The sequence below is a fragment of the Hemiscyllium ocellatum genome, chromosome 11 (genome assembly GCF_020745735.1).
Source record: "Hemiscyllium ocellatum isolate sHemOce1 chromosome 11, sHemOce1.pat.X.cur, whole genome shotgun sequence".
Classification (NCBI taxonomy): domain Eukaryota; kingdom Metazoa; phylum Chordata; class Chondrichthyes; order Orectolobiformes; family Hemiscylliidae; genus Hemiscyllium; species Hemiscyllium ocellatum.
Window position 1 is genome coordinate 99,257,487 of NC_083411.1, and position 17,270 is coordinate 99,274,756.

Below are 17,270 nucleotides of genomic sequence, written 5' to 3' on the forward strand. Positions count from 1 at the left end.
AACAGGCCCTTTGGCCCAACTAACCCACACCGACCCTCTGAAGAGCAACCCACCCAGACCCATTCCCCTATATTTACTCCTTCACCTAACACTACGGGCAATTTTGCACGGTCAATTCACCTGACCTGCACATTTTTTGACTGCGGAAGGAAACCGGAGCACTCAGAGGAAACCCACTTCACACAGACAGTTGCCCGAGGCGGGAATTGAACCCAGGTCTCTGGTGCCGAGAGGCAGCAGTGCTGACCACTGTGCCACCATGCTGCCCGAATGTACTGCTATTCTCAACATTGTGGTATTACATCACTACGTAACTACATTCTAGGGCACATAGTGAAATGATTAGCTGCAACAGTTTATGCATATTAATAAGAAATTATACCTGAGAGACAAAATAGAAGTGTGTCATGCAGAGGAACAGGAGCAAGAGAAAGAATTAGCAGGAATTTGCACTCACTTGTAATATCATAGACTACAACAGCAATAGTGGAGTCACGGATGTAGCTGGGAATCAGACTGCGGAACCGCTCCTGGCCGGCTGTGTCCCAGAGCTGCAGTCGAACCTGCAGAGACCAGGTCCAAGACAGCAGAGAAAGAGAAAAGGCAAGAGGAAAATGACAGGATCAAGGACCAATCTCAAATCAGCACAGCAGAATGCCACCTACTGGGAGCAGGTCAGAATCTCCGCTACTGTACTGGATTTCATAATTGGATTTAGTTGCAAATTAAGACAAAGTTTAAAATGCTCAACGTGCATTTTACATTAATTTCAGCTCAGGCCTGCAGAATGACACTGCTGTCTGCATCCAATGACAATTCAATGAGATATCCTAATAACTTTCCTGAAATTCAAGGATTTGACTTATCAGGTGTCAAGTATATAATTATACACGACGAGAACAATTCTTTGGGCACCTTTGTAACAGAAAATGCAATTTGCCATAAATTGACAGATTAAATGAAAACTTGAAACCTCTGCAGCTACAGAGGTCTTATACAAAAGGTGTAGAAAGTACAGGCAAAGAGACAGTCACAAGCTAGTTCAACACATATTACACCGGTTAGGAGGTTCGGACCCAACCTTTGAACCATTCAATCATGCAAGTATTGCGAAACCCTTGATTATGCCTTTAACTATATACTTTAAATAGTTCACCTGAGAAGGTCACATTCCTGTCAATTTTCTATATGATTAAAAGACATCTAGTGCAAGTGATTATACAATTGAGATAATCTCAGCTTCTCTCATCCAAACCTCAATGTTTATAGAATTTAGAGAAGCAGCATCACCCCAACAAGCAACTGGTCAAATGTTATATCGAAGACAGGGATTGAGTTCAGGTGCTAGATGTCTCCATCCTTTTTAATAGCTGTTAAGAGTTGGTAGAGTATAATAATAGATATATGGGCTGCAATAGTTGAATACTGGAGCTAAATCTTAAATATATAACCTTCAATTCAGGATGATTTGAAAACTTTGACTCAGTTGTATGCAGATGAAATATATACCAGTAAGTGAAGCATGGCATGTTACCAGTAGCGTACAGGAGTTAGTGGCAGGTAAACCTACATCAAGATAGACCAAACTCCAAAAGAAATTCAGAGTAAGCTTTGCACTGATAACGAACTACAGGTTATTGGAGGCTGCCTGACAAGGTCTAAGGGTGCAAGTGAAATATGCTCCAGTTCATTAACTTTCACTTAATAACCAAAGAAAGATTTGATTAGTGAATGACACCAGAATGTAGCCACAGCAAAAATGTATCTTATTAAAGCTGCCTCAATAGCCAAGAGAGTCTGTTCATTTCCAGATAGTCCATAATCTTTTTATAAAGAGAACCGATTGTACTGGAATCAAAACACATACACCGAATACCTACTTGCAATATCAAACACTACAACAGCAGCAGCCGAGTCACGAATGTAGCTGGGAATGAGGCTGCGGAATCGCTCCTGGCCTGCAGTGTCCCACAGCTGGAGTCTGATCTGGGGATGGAGGAGCAGAGGGGAAAAACCAAATGGGAAAACAACACAGGAAAAATACACTGAAAGGCAAAGTAAACAAAATGAAGAATGCAGGGAACCTAAAAAATAAAAACTTAAAAGTAGAATGGTACTTTACAAACCTACCGGAAGCTTCGTAACCATTGCTTTAAATCCATTTCTCAGATGCAGGTACAAAAACATGATTAAAAACATGAAGGAGCAAATTACTGCAGATACTAGAATCGGTACTGAAAACAGCAAATGCTGGAGATCACAGCAGGGACAAGCAGCATCGCCAGAGAGAAGGGAGGCTAATGTTTTGAGTCTAGATGGCTCTTCTTCAACGTTATGTGAAGTGTGAAGGGGACACAATGCCATAGTTGTGTGTGGGGGTGAAGGTGTAGAGTGCTGGGGGAGAAAAGATGTTGATAGCACAGATTAAGGTGATCGGAATGTGAGAATGGCAGAACAATTGTGTGTCTTACTGCCAGAGTTGAAAGAACAGAGACAGTCTCACTGGGGAAGTGGAGAGAGGATATGGTGACAAAGTGTAACTACTAAAGCCAGAACAGAAGGAAAGAAATGGAAAGACAAAATGCTGGAAAATCTCAGTAGGTCTGGCAGTATCTGTAAGGAGGGAAAAGAGCTGATGTTTCGAATCTAGCTGACCCTTTGTCAAATCCGCCAGACCTGCTGAGATTTTCCAGCATTCTCTTTTGGTTTCAGATTCCAATATCCGCAGTAGTAATTTGCTTTTATATAGGAAAGGAATGGAGCTTGGTTCACAATATGAAGCTGTTAGACTCAATATTAAGTCCAGAAGTTGTAAAATGCTTAGTCTGAAGAGGAGGTGTCGTTCCTTCAGTTTGCATTATGATTCACTGGAACACTGCAGGACACTTGCATACCCATTTGTCTGTCCTTGGCAAGGTGCAATAACTCAATGCAAACTGGATGAACAACATCTCCTCTTCAGACTAGGCATTTTATAACTTCTGGACTTAATATGGAGTTCAACACCTTCAAATCGTGAACCAACCCCCATTCCTTTCCTTCCCTTTTAGCTTTACTTGTTATATTCTGTCACCATGTTCTCTCTCTGCTTCCCCCACCTCAATGGAACTGTCTGTTCTTTCAAGTCTGGCAGTTAGACACATCATTGGTCTGTCATTCTCACATTCTGATCACAATTTGAACTATCAACATCCTTCCTCCCCCAGCACTCAACACCACCCCAACCCCAACACATAACAATCTTAAATGCTGCTCCCTCCACACTTCACGTCAGCTCTCATGAAGAACCATCTAGACATGAAATGTTAGCTTGCTCTTTCCATGGATGTTACCTGACCTGCAGTGATCACCAGCATTTGCTATTTTCATTAAAAACATGGATGTCCTCTTTGAAATCGTCACATGAATGCACAAGAAGCAGGATTAGATTCACTCTGCAACATGCACCAAGTCAATAAGTTTCAGCCAGGCATCTAATCCTTCATCAGAAGCATTACTAGTATATTAGAGTTTTTTTCCATATCCTTCCATGAAGATGTGCACACATTTGGGATACAATTCCACATATGCTCACTAATCTTTGGTAACTGACAAAGGACATTCTTGCTATAAGGTTCTAGATAGTAAATGTCAATGTGTTATCATAAAGGCATTACAACAAAGCTTAATTCTGTTCTCACTTGATCTCCATTAACGATCATTCGACAATAACCACATGTAGAATCACAGCTGATCTTTGATCTCCAGTTGGGGAGCACTTGTTCACTGGATGAGACTAACGACAAAGTTATTACCTTTCTCTTCATGTGCCTCAAGCTGAATAAGGCAAAACACTACTTCAGAGAGTGCACACAGGACAATAAGGAGCACGCTTTTTCAGCCCTTTTCCCCTACATAAATTTTAATTAGCCTTGTAGGCTACCAAAACAATGAATTGGTGCTACCAGATCTTCGCAATACTCTGACTATTGCTCAATAGTGGCTGGTAACAATAAAAGGTGGACTGCTAATGGTTTCTCATCTATGGCCTTTTGGGTATGTCTCAATTAGGAACTGAAATGGGAGATTCCTGATGAAGGGCTTATGCCCGAAACATCGATTCTCCTGCTTCTGGATGCTGCCTGACCTGCTGTGCTTTTCCAGCAACACACTCGACTGACCTCCAGCATCTGCAGTCGTCACTTTCTCCTGAAAGTAAATCCTGTACATTATAATCAGCTGTGCTAAACATCAGCAGTATAACAAGCAAAATTATCACAGCATTGATTTTAAGCTGCTCATTTTAGTTTAACCACTGAAAACAGCTCAAAATACTAGATCTTGAGAGAATGCCACAAAATTACCCTAAGTTACTCAAGACAGATATGATGCTAAACTCTTACTCCTGGACAGGGAGGACATTCTCATAGTGAACCTATTTTTTTAAATCATTGGGAAGTCCAAACTCTGGAAGGCTCCCTGCAGAGCAAATATATTTCATTTACAAAATGACAAGTGCTACAGCCTGCAGCAGATGAGGAACAGCTCATATTTCATTAACTGTCAGAAAAATAATTGCAGAGTCAAGTTGAGCAAACTTTGCTGGGGACTGAGGGGAGGGAGTGTTTGGTTTAATTACAGGCGATTTAATTACAGGTTTAATTACAGATTTTTGCATTCATGGCTCCCTTGCATAGGGATCTCAAGTATAATGTGGAGACTAGATGCTTTAGCTGACACAACACAAAATTAAATCTCTAAGGATTACACTTTGTGTGAACCTTCACTGAGTTTGCTAGCTGACTATATAGCACAGCATCCAAACAGCACTCTGAATGAAGTTAACTTAGTTATTTATTTGGCCCAAATGCTGCAAAAAGCAACAATAAAAAAAGTCTTCAACATTGGTTTTATCAGTTTTTTTTCTGCCAAAGCAAGCAATATTCAACATAATGTTTCCGTGAAGTTACTGATCATCTTCAAATTTACTTCCAATAGTTAATACAATTAAAAAGGCTGGGGGATAAAATGTGACATCCCTGCCTGAGCCAAATGCTCTGGGTTGAAATCCCATTCCATGACAGCCAAGGAAATGTATCTATAATGCAGTCACCAGGTTTAGTATCAACTTGTAGACCATTCCAGCTTATGCCAATAGTTAGCCATAAGAGCAGATGTGATTCCTCGTCAGTCATTGTTGGAGCTGCCAATGGCTGAAGGTAACAAAATGACTGTGGTTTTTAAACTAACATAGGATAGCTGAAATGAACCACTAGCTGAACTCAGCAGTTCCAAGAGTTAGAAAATGCCTCATGGAAATCACAAGATGATCTTTATGAGAGAGAAAAAAAAAGAGTGAAGGAATGTAGACAGCAGATGGGATACATTTTGGATGAGCGAAACTCAGATGGACACCTTTCCGCAAGCCTGGTTAAAGTTTGTTAATTAGCAAAGATCAGAATGAAAAGTCTGATCCCACAATAACTAAGAACTTTTAGGGGAGTGCCATGAACAAACTCAAAGGGTATGTTAGGATTATAGATACATTTGATAGAGGATTTAACTAAACTCCAATAAACAAGCAACCTTAGACAATAGGTAGAAACCTCCATTTTCCTATTAGGAGGGATTGAATAATGTCAATGCGGAAATATTCTTGACAGCAGGGAGGCCTGGAAACAGGGAAACTTGACAGCAGGAAAGAAAAATAACAGGTGTTGCGCAAGATGTATTATGAGAGCCCAAGAATAGTTGATAAAGATGCCTGACAAACAAGACAGCAATGGAAGACCTAGAGCTGTCCATGAAGTTGTTCACCATCGATTATGTATTTACAGAATTGGATGTGTAGGTTAGACAGGATATGGCTAACAGTGATGTCAATATTGTGTGTAATCACTGTAATGCAAAATGTATAAATAAATGGGAGAGTTAGAATGTTTGGAGTCTGTCTCAAGAGGCCTCCACCACTCTGAATTGGTAAGGAGTTCCAAATTAAGATCATTTTGTGCTGCTGAACACTGAACTCAACACTCCTCTTCTAAATCCATCTCCCACAACCATGGAATAGAACAGCAGCAGTTCAAGAGGGCAGCCTACCATCACCTTCTCCGCTGCAATAAACATTGGCCTAGCTCACATCCCATGCATGCATTTAAAAAGAAATGGAACCGTCTACCAATACTAAGATCTCACATATATTTAAAAGTTTGTTGTCAATGTAACTCCAAACTTCTTGGGAATCAATTTGCTCAGTGCAGCTTAATTGCCAACTTGTGTCGGATTAGCACCAGTTTTTATTCTTATGTTAAGGTCTGTGTGTGATGTCTCCTTGCCCCTACCAGTGATGGAATTACAATACTGCAAGTTAGACCTACCTTCAGACAGAGAAGTCAAGATATTAATACAATAGGTATCCCAACAGCTACAGGCCATCCAGATGGATTTAGGTTTTTCAATGCTGAGAATGTTTGCAACAGGTTCATTCTTAGCAGTCTTAAAAGTTTATTGGGAATGCAACACTAGCTTAGTGGAAAAGTGTGTTTTATTTTGCTGGCGAGAGAAAGCTCTCTTACAAAATGATAATTATCTAAACCCCAAACACCTAATGATTTGCACATAATGCGTGGATGAGTTTGTAAAATTGGGAAGTTTCACTATCAACTTCTGAGATCACAATAGAAAGTTTGTTTTAGGTATAAAGACTCCATATTGGATTATGCCAACTACAAGCTGAATTAAGAATATAGCATGAGTGAAAGGAGACATTAAAGGCAAGATTGGATTTTAGCTTTTCTTTTAATAAAAGGAAATTAAAAATCAAAAGGTCATATAAAATTTCAAAATTGAATGTTATTTCGAGAAAGAAAATCCCTACTTTATAGCTATGGTGAATGAACAGTGATTGTTCAAACTGCAGATGTTCAAGATGATATCGACCATCACATGGTCACAGCAGCGAGGAGAGGAAATAAGAGTGATCTTGAGACATAAATCTTCTAACTGGTTTGAATTTTAAGAATTACAGAAAAGGATTTTTTTTTTAAAAAATCAAAATGGCTTTGAAAATACAAATATGTCAACCAGAAGGGAACTGGAAGCATATCTTCGAAATGGATGACTTGATGGAAAGCTAGTCGCAGCTCTAGGCATGACATCTGACATTTTTGTCTATAAGATCAAGTAATATGCATTAGATGGTTTGCACCTAAGAATTCTGAACACATTGGGCTGAGACAGTGAAAGCACAGATCCAATTTTGTCAAAGTGGTAATTGTGTCAAATCATTGAAGATTAGGAAATATCACACTGCTGCTCAAGAAAAGCAAAGAGGGATAAATCAATGTGTGTATTACATTTTTGATTGTGTACACATTTTTAACATTCAGTGGTTGCAGCATGGCTGGCAGGAGGCTGCAAGTTTTCAGTGCTGACAGCAGATGGCCTTGCAGGGTAACCAGAGCAACTCTATACAAGTTCCGAATGTAGCTTGCAGTACCTGCTGCAGTGTTGAGACCCAACCTAAACTGCACTTGCATCAAATATATTACATTAGTAGCAGGGATTTGCAAATACAGACTTGCATCATATGGCCAGGGATCAAAAGATGGTTACTCAGCCTGGATTTATGAAATATAGGCCAGTTTTGAATTGGACATGTCATTTGATAATTTTAAAAAGAGCAGCAGTAGGCCAGTTAGTCCATTGAGCCGGTTTCAACATTCAGTAAGGTCATGGTTATTTGGCAAGAAAGTGGAATTAAGGCTGCAATCTAGTCTCCACAATCCTTAAACCCCTTGTCAAAATTATGTCAATCTGAGCCCTGATATATATTCACTCATCGAACCATAACTGCGCACTGTGGAAGAGAATTTCAAAGACAAACTGAAATAACTCCACATAGACCTATATCCAATCATCCTTTACTTACACATGGAGAGTCCTTGACATTGATCCAGCCCTGAGTGAACAGGAATGTCAGACATTCCAGTTTATATCTGACAGCTAGGGCTGACTGCAGTACAATCACTACATCCCTTCTCCTGAGTTCAAGGACACAAGGCAGTTCTTTTTTGTAGTTCCTCTTGTGTGTTTTAGCACTGAGACAGGTTCCTCCAACTGTGCCCCTGAGATGAGCAATGTGTAACAGACAATAGCTTACCTTTTGCACACACAATATCTCAAAGGAATTAATTCTCCTTGTTCAGACTGCAAAATTTGCTGTCATCGCATATACAGAGGTACCTTCAATGAATGACTGACAGGGAGAACCCACGGGTTCAGGAACAGTCGGAGGCGCAGTCAAGATGCTGGGCACATTTTGTTCCCGCACGATTTGAGTTTGCAGCTTTCATATGGCCCGCATGCTTGTTCAGGACCCTCGCACCTACACAACCTTTTTGTGTCTCTGGACCGGACGTCATGTTGACCATGCCTTTTACCCATGCAGGACTATTCCCATGGCTCCTACCCAAACCTTGTCCCCTGAAGTAAATAGTCTCTCTTACTTAGTGGAGTCTCATGTCCTGCATTGGTGTTCCTGATGCCTTTTCACCATCACCCCCAAGGTCTGGGAAGATACGACTGAGTGGGTGTCCACAAATGTTTAAAAACATTGTGCTCATGAAAGGACCTGTATAGTCAATGTGTAACCAAGTCCAGGGCTTAGCCAGCCATTCACGTGAATGTGGGGGGAACTGCTGGCAGTAAATTTTGTCCTTGTTGGCACTCCCAAGGACACTGCCCTACCAACACAACTATGTCAATATCAAATCCTGGCTAGCAGTCAAATTCTTGCCAATGTCTTCATTTTGGAAACTGCTGGATAGTCCTGGAGGAGTTCAGCCAGTATTTGGCAGCAAACTTCGTGCAGGATATCATTCTTGCTCCCCATAATAACATGCCATTCTCTACTGTGATCTGGTCTCTCCACATCCAAAAAGACTTCATTTCTGGTTGTGTCGGCCTTTGGCTTCCCCAACACCAGGTGTTTCAGTTTTGCCAGACCTGGATCTTTCTGCATCCAAAGTCTGATATTGTCAGCTGTCGCTTGGGAAAAATATCTATGGACTATGTTTAAGTTCCTCAAGTGCTCCTCATTGGTCTTCATGGTTATTAGTACATCTAGATAAAGGGCAACCTGGCGTAGACCTTGTAAAACATTGTCCATCAACCATAACTGCAAGTATGCATGGCTCATGTCCAACTTTGTGAAGGACAGCTCCCCCTGCTGCCAGCTTTGCATATAAATCCTCTATGTAAGGGATTGGTTATTTATCCTGTTGCAAAAGCAGTTTATCATTTGTTTAAAGTCCCCACAATGGTGAACAGATCCGTCGGGTTTCACAATCAGTATGACTGATGCTGCCCAATCTGGACTGATTTGATGATCCCTTTACTTTCCAGCCTTCTGATTTGCCTGTAAGACAAATGGCACTGGGTGGCCCTTGCAGAATCATGGAATTTGCTCCTAGTCAACATGCAAGGTAGCCTTGTGTCCTTTAATAGTCCCTAGACATTTTTGAAAAACAGCCAGGAATTTAATTAAGACTTCACTCAGGCAGCCATTTTCTAACAATTTCATCCCATCAAGTTTAGGGTTTTTACTACAATCAGTGGTAACTGAACCAGCTGCTTCGCATAAGAGACCAGAACCTTTATCTGTTAGGGTTACCCGGTACAGATTCTCAGTCTAACCAATATCTTGTGCTAACTTAAGGGTTGGAGTCCTGAGTGAATTTTATTAAAGATGGTTCTGTGATCACTGAAATTGTCATGCCAGTACTGACCTCCTTTAGCACCAGGGTGACCATTTAACCAGATGTTTATTTTGACTAGTTCAGATTTGGATCTTGCTCGGCAACTTAACTGTTCCAAACCAGATGCAGGTGGGTTTTTCAGAGTGTGAACTCTCCAGGATACCAGCCTACAAGTTCTCTTACTCAATTTAGGTCTGGTGGGACTGTTTTACTGTCTCAAGTCTGAATACCAGCAGCAACCAAAACAGATTGCCGGCCTGGATCCTGAAGAAGGTTTTAACCAATTGGTCGAAACTTGGCTATGTTTTGGGGTTTTGCTGTGGGCTGACAGAGTCCCTCTGTTCGGAATTTACCGTGTGAGGCTTTGCAATTACCTTCACTCAACTGGTGTTCCCCAAGCTGTCAGACTGGCAAGAGTGTCTACTTCCATCAGAAAATCCTGTAACTCATATGCTTCACTTGCTGGACTTTCCAATGATAAAGTCAGTTTTACTGCCTGTTTGAAGTCCAGTTGAACTTCAGCTAGTAGGTATTTTTGCACGGTTTACATCATTAACCCTACAAATGAAACTGAGCATCTCATTAAGGGTCAAATCAAAGACACATGCCCTTGACAGTCATCTTAATCTAGTCAAAAATCCCGATATGTATTCTCCTGGTTCTAGAGTTGCCAAGTAAAACTGACAGACCCTCAGAATTAGAAGAGGTTTGGGATTGTAATATTCCTTAACTATATCGGTCACCTCTTGAAAGGCCTCAGGTAAATTTTGGCTCCTAAAAAACAAAAAAAAACTGTCAGGAGAATGTGTTACTTTGGGGCGGATGCAAAGCAATTTGCCTGAAAAGAAATAACACACTCTTTCCACATGCTGGGCCCAGTCTTTGAAGGGAGAATCGAATGGGTCAGGCCTCCCAAATAATAGTATGATGCTGAAAATGTTTAACCCAACTCAAAGACAAAATGTTGCAAGCAGATTTCTTCAGGAGCGTGTTTTTCTCTCATCGAAACTGAAATAACTCCACAGGAGTAGATTCTTCTATCATCTTCCAAGTGACTCCTGTCATATTCAAGATACCTTTCAGTATTAAAAACTGTGCCACTTATTCTAGACATCCCCCAAAGATGAAACATCCTCACAGAATGTACTCTGACAAATTGCTTCAATATGGTCACCTCTCAATTCTTCCAAACTCAAAACAAACATTTACCAAAATGCAAGGTTTGTGAAGGTTTGTAGCTCAGGTTGAGGTTTAGGATGTAGCTTTGCTCGCTGAACTGTAGGTTCGATATCCAGACGTTTTGTTACCTGGCTAGGTAACATCATCAGTGGTGACCTCCAAGTGAAGCGAAGCTGTTGCCTCCTGCTTTCTATTTATATGTTTGTCCTGGATGGGGTTCCTGGGGTCCCAAAAACACCCCAGGAACCCCATCCAGGACAAACATAAATAGAAAGCAGGAGGCAACAGCTTCACTTCACTTGGAAGTCACCACTGATGATGTTACCTAGCCAGGTAACGAAACGTCTGGATATCGAACCTACAGCTCAGCGAGCAAAGCTACACCCCATTTACTCAAATTGCTCAACATTTCCCTCCGACAATGGCTCCCAGGATACAACTCAGTGAACATTCTCTGAACAAAGTGCATTTATCTTTCCTTAAGTAAGGATACCAATGCCCTGTACAATGCAGTAAGACATTCCAATTCTTATACTCCATTCTCCTTGCAATAAAAACTAACATTTTATCTAATTACTTGCTGATCCTGCATACTAACACTTTGTGAATCACATAAGAACACCTTGAGTCCTCTATATTCTGTGATTTTCTGCAGTCTCTCAATTTAAATGATATTCTGCTTTTCTGTTCTTTCTGCCAAAGTGGACAACCTCACATTTTCCTACATCTTCCAACTTTTACACTCTCAATTAACCTACCCATATCTTTTTGCAGACTGAATCCTCCTCAAAATTTACTTTTTCCTAATTATCTTTGTATCATCAAGTCTGACTACAGCATAACTGGATCCTTTGCCCGAGCAGTAATATGGATTTTAAACATTTGGGACTCCAGTAATCAATTACTCAGTTTGCTAACCTGAAAATGACTCATTTATCCTCATTCTTTTTTTTCTCCTGGTTAGCCAATCCTCTGTACCTGATCACAGATTCTTCATAAAACCGTGAGCTCAATGTTCTGCAAGAACCCTTTATGTGGCTTATCAAATTTTTTTTGGAAATACTGTACTCATCTTGCTTGTCACATTCTTTCTGAACTCTAATAAATTTGTCTCACATTTTATTTCACAAAATAATGCTGATTCCTAACTGTGTTATGATTTTCTTCAAATTCCTATTATCTTCTTAAGATTTAGTGATGCGATTGTTGGAATTCTCCTCCATTGGACAATTGAGATTCCATGGAACTGTATGCAGCACTGCATCAATGAGTACAGCATGAAATCTGCTCACTTAGCCAGACAATTTCAAGTACTCAAAAATGATTTCCTTAGTCTCTACAATTTGCGCCATTAATTGAAATCATGTGTCCAAATTAATCAGTCAGGCCTAGGTGATGGAAGTGAATGGACCTGGTCAACAAAAATTCAATTTTTATGAGTAACCAACTGTAATCTCACAGGTAGATACTTGAATTCACAACAAAATCAGGAGCAAATTTCTTGATTTTAATGCCTCAACTACATGCATGTCTGCTTTCTCTAATTGCATTCAAAAGGTGGGATTATGGGAAAAGGCTAGAGCATTTTCAGGTGCAGCTGAACAGGACATTTCACAAACAGTTAACCACTACTAACATTAATAGGAGGAGAAAGAATTTTTGGAGACATTTGATAAGATGCACAATATGGTAGGGAAATGGATCAATCTACTCTGAATTAACTCATCTTAACCAGGATCATAGGAAATATTACAAAATTAGCTCAGTAGTTAGTGTACAGAGATCAGGATGGAGGGAGGAGAAAACATTTCCAATAAACTGGAGCTCATATTCCCACTACTTCTATTCCTAGGCAGGAAATTATGTCTCAAAATTAAGTGAAAACATCAAACTCAAGATTTCACTTTACATGAATGGCCTACTCACCGTTTAGCGTCCAAAATGAAACATGCCTAATTGAACACGATACTCAAAAAGAACTATTGTTAATGAACTCATATCAGTATGGGCTAACATCTTCAGGAGAAAAGAAAAGACAGGTGTTATGGCTTTGTGGCACATGGGCGGTCTGCAACATTTACAGCCCAATAATGTCAAATGTTTAACTACTCTGAAAACTAGAAACTGTAACAGAAGGAATGAAAACATAACTTCTCTTCGGTATAGGAATTTAGTTCTCACTGCATAATTATTTTACAGAATTAATCCAATCCATGGAGTCTGCCTCAACAACCAAATCAGCCGACAACCAGTAAATTGTTTCAATTTTACTATTCATCTTTTAAAAAAAACAACTTCTGGCATAATTCAGCATACTATAGAGGACATAAAGCAAGAAAATATTTGTGTCTGAACCTAAATAGACTCAGGACTAAAACAGCTGCTATAATCTGCAACAAGATTGCACAAAGTTTAGTTTTATTTCCACTTTGCTAACTAGTCATAAATCCAAAATCTTCCAAACAGCATTCCCTGCACATTTATGCAATGCCTTTCAAAGAAACCAGAAACAAATGGGCTCACATTTGAAAGCACTCGTTAAACCACAAACTCATCAGTAAATATGATCAAACTCATCTATAAATATGATCATACTCACCGTCCGATCTTCCAGATACATTGTTTTTGATAGGAAGTCAATTCCAATTGTTGCCTGGGAACAAAATACCATAACAAAAAACACATACTTATTATAGGACAAGAGATCACAAGTTCAAAATTCAATGTGCAAGTATAGTTAGGACCTAGGTCTCTGGTCTACCCTCTGCAACTGGAGCATCGACTTCTTGTATTATTAGACTTCTGAATTGACGTCTCAAATTTCAAATCTAACGTTGATCTTCCTTCTTCTGCATCTTCTTTGCAGCCATAACTTTGTATTCCTTGCTCCATTCACCCAATGATCTTTGTATGTTATGATCTGCCTGTACTGCACGCAAAATGAAACTTTGCAATGTATTTAAGTTCATGTGACAATAATAAATCAAAATAAAAGGGGAAGTTTCCAAAGACACTTCATTTATAGTCACCTGGCATATTTAAAAAGGGAATTGGATGGCCAGCTTGAAAGTAAAGAAACATTAATGATATTTGACTCTCTTCCTACTAGAAAACAAACTAGAGGCAAAAAAAAAATTGGGATTGCTTGGGCCGGTTCTTTGGGCATTGAGTAATCTCTGACAGCCAAAAATCAATTCTGTTGCGCGTATGATCTCCTTTGGACAAACTGTTTGGCAGTTACAGTAAATAGAAATTGGAGGTATGTAAAAATCAGAAAATCAAAATAGAGAATAGTACAATACTGCCATTTTAAATTATCCAGCTTATGCTCTGTACAATGTCAGACAGCTGAATGGACAAATGAAATCCCGCAGCTGTATGACCAGTTAGTTAAAAGGATAAATGGGCTAGTTTTGATTAGTTACAAGTCAGCTGCTGGTTGAACTCTTGTGGATGTCACTTTGATTATACAATAATATTTAAAGTCATGAAAATTTACAGGGAGAGCCAATGGTATGTGTTGGGAAGTTCATTCTGATTTCTTGGTTTCTGCAGGAACTAAAGTATTTAAGAGTGATAGGCATTGCCCTTGGATTGCAGCAGTATTCAGATGAACAGAGGGAAAAGTAGAGCAAGGCAGGCAGCTAGCATGAGGAAGAAAAGTGCTCTCAGGAGTCAACCCCAACTGCCCAAGGTGCTCCATGGAGCAACTGCCCATTGCAAGTCTCAGGAAACAACAGTGTGCGAAATGTCTGCATTTTAGTAAGAACAGTGTCAACAGAACGAGTTACCGGTTGCAGCCACAACCTAAACATCAGGGTTACATTCAAGACAGCTGAGCTGACAACCGTGGCAATGATGTTTTATACAGGTAGCCTCCTCTAGGGTGTAAGAAGAGATATTTGCAACATCTCAGTTTTCCATCCACTGTGCAAAGAGGTCACAGAAGCTCGTTAGGCAATGATAGTTAATACATTTCACTTTATCCTGCCAAAGTGAAACTGTGAAGAGAGCTTGCGTCTTCGTTAGGAATGCACATTCCCCAACAATGTCAATGCCTAAGACTGGCCATATGTTGCTATGGATGACTTATCAAGTTTGCCTCAGCTTTTAAGTGACCGATTGCTGTAAGATCACAGACCAAAGAATCATGCAGTCCAGTATTATTCTCCTTCCCAGGAGCCCACTTTACCAGCTATTATATTTAACCCAGACAGTAAACTTAAGGGTGGTTGCTGGAAAATGATGGCCATTTGCTGACTACATGAATGACAACTCCAACACCCAATCCATGCAGGTACGTTGTATGCAATGCTGCTATACAAGCAGATCATTGAAAAATTAAGTGATGCTCCTGCTGCTCATCATTAAAATCAGCACAATCTCACTATTATAAAGGGGATTGCCTTTGCCAGCCACTATTAGGTGGGGGTAACCTAGATTGCTACTCTCATCCAAGTAAACAACCAGTAACTGCAATGCTAGGTCTATGCTCACCAAACATTCCCAAATCTTACCTTTCCTGTGATTAAACATTATAACATGCACTTTGCCATTAAGCCAAAAATAAATGCCAACTAAAAAAAATTCAGAAGCAAGTTTCAATGCCACTTTTCAAACTAACAGTATACTAAATTCCCTTGAGCATTTTTTGTATGCTAGTACAGCCATACATTGCATCATAGCACATCTGATGGAAAGCTGCTGGCTTTCAGTGCAGATGACCTTGTAAAGTAACCATGAGCACATCTGCATTTAGAAGTAAAAAATGAGGTCTGCAGATGCTGGAGATCACAGCTGCAAGTGTGTTGCTGGTCAAAGCACAGCAGGTCAGGCAGCATCTCAGGAATAGAGAATTCGACGTTTCGAGCATAAGCCTATGCTCGAAACGTCGAATTCTCTATTCCTGAGATGCTGCCTGACCTGCTGTGCTTTGACCAGCAACACATTTGCATCTGCACTTAGAAGCCCAGTTGTGGACTACATGGGTGGCTTTGCCTCAGCAATCCTTAGAAATCTATTGGACAAGTTGTAGATTGCTGAACGACCCTACAAATCCTACTGAATACTGTAATCCAGTCAGGGTGACCATTGTGCAAGTTTCCACAACAGCACTGCAGTAAGCTCTTTGCCAATTTGGTGCAGTCTCCCTCATGCTCCTTGACATCAACTGCAGGTTTTCCCCCACAGGCATCCCAATGTATCAAGCAGTTATTTATGTGTACCCATTAGTGTTCTTTTGTAGACATCAAAATGCTCAACAATGCCCCCTATAACAGGGCCCATTTGTGAACTCTCCCTCGATTAACCAGTACCTGTGCTAATCCTGCATTAGTTGCAGACCGCTTGTGCCTAGCGTTTCCCCACATGCAGATGTCACCTTTACATTAAACGTAGTGTCAATATCTGAACTGGTGACTCAGTCACTATATTTAATTAAACTGCATTTTCATCATCATGGTTTTCTCAATTCCTCCACTAGCCAGCTTGCACTTCAAGTATCTGAAAGGAGAAGGGGCATGTGTGTAGATTGTGGAATGGGCAACAGATTGCAGAAAGAATAACTTGCTGTCTGTCAGATAAGTTCATAGGGTGAGGGAGAGGTGGGATAAAACAAAAGAGAAGGGTCGGGCATGAGGATATAATTCCTGCTACGAGCCACAACAGCATTGTCCCCCTTACGGGAATTCTAACATTCAAGCCTGTTTGGATTTTTCTGCATAGAAGTCTTTACCCATAGGAAGCATTTCAGTCTGCGCTGTGCAATCTGATTGGCCGACGTTGCTGCCATGGCTGAGTAGCTGGTAGTGTGTACAAGCTTTAAGATGTAGGTGCAAGACTTGCAGCAGTATTAAATGTGGGAAGGTGCAATGCAGGATTTGAATGCCAGTTATGAGCCAGATAAACAGATATTGTTTTTAGGGAAGTGATATTAACATAAGTTTAGCATTGCCTAAAGCTAGTGGTACAATTTTTGGGAACATGACACCTGATGAGGTTAAATTCACTGACCTGAACCACTCAAAAAATGACTGAATAACTTTTAGCACTGCATCTAAGTTCTTGGCATTGACCCCCAAATTGAATTCTGAACATACCTTCTTTCCATATCCTTCACAAAGATATTCAGTATATAGAGTTCAAATACCTTGGAGACTGCAGCATCAAATATTTTGCCATTCTTCGAGGAATCTGAGGTGGGAGTCAGATTCTGCACAACTGCCAACATATGCTCTAATTGCAATGCACCCCAGTTTACTGGTTACCCAAATTAGCCTTTTGCTTCTACACCCAGATAATCAATGAACTAACATCATCATTCTGGCAAGACACAAAGCTTTGAAATAATGAGTC

General features: G+C 40.2%; 1 protein-coding gene across 2 annotated transcripts in view; it reads right to left on the reverse strand.

Annotated features, from left to right (window-relative positions):
• The window catches only part of rab41 (RAB41, member RAS oncogene family), a 54,515-nt gene that overhangs the window by 20,766 nt on the left and 16,479 nt on the right, over positions 1-17,270 (reverse strand). Inside the window, exons 3-4 of one of the 2 annotated variants that reach the window (XM_060832757.1) lie at positions 13,516-13,569; positions 1,881-1,986 (exon numbers count right to left, since the gene is read on the reverse strand). In XM_060832757.1, the coding sequence (XP_060688740.1) occupies positions 1,881-1,986; positions 13,516-13,569 (160 nt within the window). Of the gene's footprint in view, positions 1-457; positions 564-1,880; positions 1,987-13,515; positions 13,570-17,270 lie in introns of both variants that reach the window. The other variant, XM_060832756.1, reaches the window with a different exon arrangement.